Here is a 1,350-nt window from a genome sequence, read left to right as displayed (position 1 = left end):
TATTATCAGCGTTAACATAGTTGCCAGTTCTTGTTTCATTACCACTTACTTGAATACAATCGAAGGTTATATCAGTTGACTTGTGTAAATTAAAAATACTAAGCCTTCCCTTGAGCTAAGAAACAGCGAAATTATGACATAAATGCACCACATCTGTCACTCTCGTCGATCGCGATTACAACAAACGGTAGCAAAATTTTCAAATAATAATTTATTTACTCTGTTATTTACGACGTACTTAAAAGGTGCCGTGCCTCGAGAACATAGGCAAGTTTGGTGCGCATAGGTATAACTCTTGTGTACCCATAACGGTGCGCACTGGGGTGTAAACCCATGAGGTGGTGTATTACAGAGACCAAGAGCAGATCACTTAATTTTGTCGTTGAGGTCATCTAAAGCAACCCTTAACGACAGCAAGGAACAAAAAAACTCGAAATATACGTCTTATAGTGTCTTTCCATGTGACTAAGTTTACTCTTCTGGATTTTTCTATGAGTCCCTATGTCATTTTTTCCAAAACACTATTTCATTCAAATTAAGCAGCTTTAATATTGATGACGCCTTGCGGTGGATTGGAAATTTGCCCGCAATATATTGAGCAGACATATCCATCACTCATCTATAAACTACCAGTTACTTAATATGTAAATGGTCTGCAAAAGTATATTTAATTATTTGAGAATGCACAGTAAAGTGCATGATCTTCTGGATGTTGGTGGCCCTGAAAAGGGCCGTTTTTTTCTTACTCAAGTAAAGATTCCAGTAACTTAAGCGCGCTCTCCGCGAATACGACGAGCCAGTTGGATGTCCTTAGGCATAATGGTGACACGTTTGGCATGGATGGCGCATAGATTGGTGTCCTCAAAGAGACCGACCAGATAAGCCTCGGACGCCTCCTGAAGAGCCATGACCGCCGAGCTCTGGAAACGCAGATCGGTTTTGAAATCCTGAGCGATCTCGCGCACAAGACGTTGGAAGGGCAGCTTGCGAATGAGAAGCTCAGTCGATTTCTGGTAACGACGGATCTCACGGAGAGCGACGGTACCAGGCCTGTAACGATGGGGTTTTTTTACACCGCCTGTAGCTGGAGCCGATTTACGGGCAGCCTTGGTGGCCAGCTGCTTACGGGGGGCCTTTCCGCCAGTGGACTTACGAGCGGTCTGCTTAGTACGCGCCATTTTTGACTGTCTGTTAACAGCAAATGTTGAAGACAGAGCTCGGTTTTGGACTTATATAGCGTTTAGGAAAGGGGAGTTCGATAAATGGGCAACGCCCTCTAGCGGGACGCCGCTGAAAGAAACATCCGATCATATTCACCTGATAGTTTATATTGACTATGGCAATTAACCT

General features: G+C 43.6%; 1 protein-coding gene across 1 annotated transcript; it reads right to left on the bottom strand.

The window, feature by feature from the left end:
• Nucleotides 1-96: 96 nt before the first annotated feature.
• On the bottom strand, nt 97-1,187 carry LOC111273483 (histone H3). Its single transcript, XM_022855173.2, has one exon. The coding sequence runs from the start codon at nt 1,176-1,178 to the stop codon at nt 768-770; it is 411 nt and encodes a 136-aa protein (XP_022710908.1). The 5' UTR covers nt 1,179-1,187; the 3' UTR covers nt 97-767.
• Nucleotides 1,188-1,350: the final 163 nt, after the last annotated feature.

Source organism: Varroa jacobsoni, unplaced genomic scaffold (genome assembly GCF_002532875.2).
Source record: "Varroa jacobsoni isolate VJ856 unplaced genomic scaffold, vjacob_1.0 contig07303, whole genome shotgun sequence".
NCBI classification, from domain to species: Eukaryota; Metazoa; Arthropoda; class Arachnida; order Mesostigmata; family Varroidae; genus Varroa; species Varroa jacobsoni.
This window is presented reverse-complemented; position numbering and strand designations above follow the sequence as displayed.